Below are 1867 nucleotides of genomic sequence, written 5' to 3'. Positions count from 1 at the left end.
AAAAAAAAAAACCTGATAGAAATGACATTTTTGAGACAATCAGGGAAATTTCAATACTGACTGGGTATTAGCTGGTATCAAAGAAGTACTGTTTACTTTTCTGATGTGACAGTGCTATGGTGTTTATATTATTTTAAAAATGGTTCTTATTTGATAAAGATAGACATGTACTGAAATATTCTGAGCTTAATAAATGAGCTCATAACTGGCTGGGCACCGTGGCTCATGCCTGTAATCACAGCACTTTGGGAGGCTGAGGAGGGTGGATCACTTGAAGTCAGGAGTTCGAGACCAACCTGGCCTACAAGGTGAAAGCCCATCTCTACTAAAAAATACAAAAATGAACTGGGTGTGGTGGAGGGCGCCTGTAATCCCAGCTACTCAGGAGGCTAAGGCAGGAGAATCACTTGAACCTGGGGAACGGAGGTTGCAGGAAGCTGAGATCATGCCACTTCACTCCAGCCTGGGTGAAAAAGTAAAACCTGCCTAAAAAAAAAAAAAAAAAAAAAAAAAAAAAAGAAAAAAATGGTGATGAAGTTCGGGTGCAGTGGCTCACACCGGTAATCCCAGAACTTTGGGAGGCTGAGGAGGGCAGGCCACCTGAGGTCAGGAGTTCAAGACCAGCCTGACCAACATAGAAAAACCCCACCTCTACTAAAAATACAAAATTAGCTGGGCATGGTGGCATATGCCTGTAATCCCAGCTACTCAGGAGTCTGACGCAGGAGAATTGCTTGAACTCGGGAGGCGGGATTACGGTGAGCCGAGATGGTACCATTGCACTACAGACTGGGCAACAAGAGGAAAACTCCACCTGAAAAAACAAAAAACAGGCTGCACATGGTGGCTTGTGCCTGTAATCCTAGCACTTTGGGAAGCCAAGGCAGGCAGATCATGAGGTCAGGAGTTCAAGACCAGACTGGCTAACATGGTGAAACCCCGTCTCTAGTAAAAAATACAAAAATTAGCTGGGCATGGTGGCTTGTGCCTGTAATCCCAGCTACTTGGGAGGCTGAGGTAGGAGAATTGCTTGAACCGGGACTCAGGAGGCAGAGCTTGCAGTGGGTTGAGATTGTGCCAGTGCACTCCAGCCTGGGTTACAGAGTAAGACTCCATTTCAAAAACAAAGCAAAAACAAAGAAAACCAAAAACCAAAAAAAAAACCCCAAAAACCAGAGTGAAGTACTTTCATCTCTTCAATACAAACCCTTCAGGGCCAAGTCTGAAGTATTTTGGGGTTACCTGTTTGATGCCTGAAATCTGCCTGAGATAGGAGGCTTTTCTGTGAGTCAAGTTCTTGGACACTGGTGTGTAAGGAGCGTGTTGCAATCAGCAACATCAACACCTTTCCTGAATGTAGATATGGGAGGGGGAACCGAAAGGCTAGGACAAGGCTGTTCCTGCCCACACGCTGGGGTGGGAGAGAGGCGGTGATGACTCCAGCTCTTCTCCTTTCTGTGGACTGCAGAACCCAAGACGGACCCTGGGAGGGCTAAGGAGCCATCATGATCTCTCAGCTGCTTTCCCTTGTCTGTTTCAGTAAGCCTCACAGGGCTATCCACTGGGACTGCAGAATATCATGGAACTGGTGGGATAGTTGGGCTGGGGGTGGAAATAACAACATCAACTTTGGCTTACATAGTGCACGGGAGGAGTGAGAAGTCCTGTTGAGTGCACTGCAGACATTCCCTGGGAACTAGCACTCTGAAAACTTCAACTCCTCTAGTGCCAACTTGGTGATTTTTGCTGAATGCCCCCACCACCTGGACTTCATTGGCTTACCCTTTTTTTCAGGATCAACTCTGACTTTTTGTGTGTAAGTAAAAGTATTCAGAACAGAAATCTTTTTTTTTTTTTTTTTTTTTTT

General features: G+C 45.6%; 1 protein-coding gene across 1 annotated transcript in view; it reads left to right on the top strand.

The window, feature by feature from the left end:
* The first annotated feature begins 1505 nt into the window (after window positions 1-1505).
* TARM1 (T cell-interacting, activating receptor on myeloid cells 1) overlaps window positions 1506-1867 on the top strand; it is a 3729-nt gene continuing 3367 nt past the window's right edge. Inside the window, 1 exon segment of the mRNA XM_017497983.1 lies at window positions 1506-1539. Within this exon segment, the coding sequence (XP_017353472.1) occupies window positions 1506-1539 (34 nt within the window).

This window comes from Cebus imitator, unplaced genomic scaffold (genome assembly GCF_001604975.1).
Source record: "Cebus imitator isolate Cc_AM_T3 unplaced genomic scaffold, Cebus_imitator-1.0 Scaffold235, whole genome shotgun sequence".
NCBI lineage: Eukaryota > Metazoa > Chordata > Mammalia > Primates > Cebidae > Cebus > Cebus imitator.
This window is presented reverse-complemented; position numbering and strand designations above follow the sequence as displayed.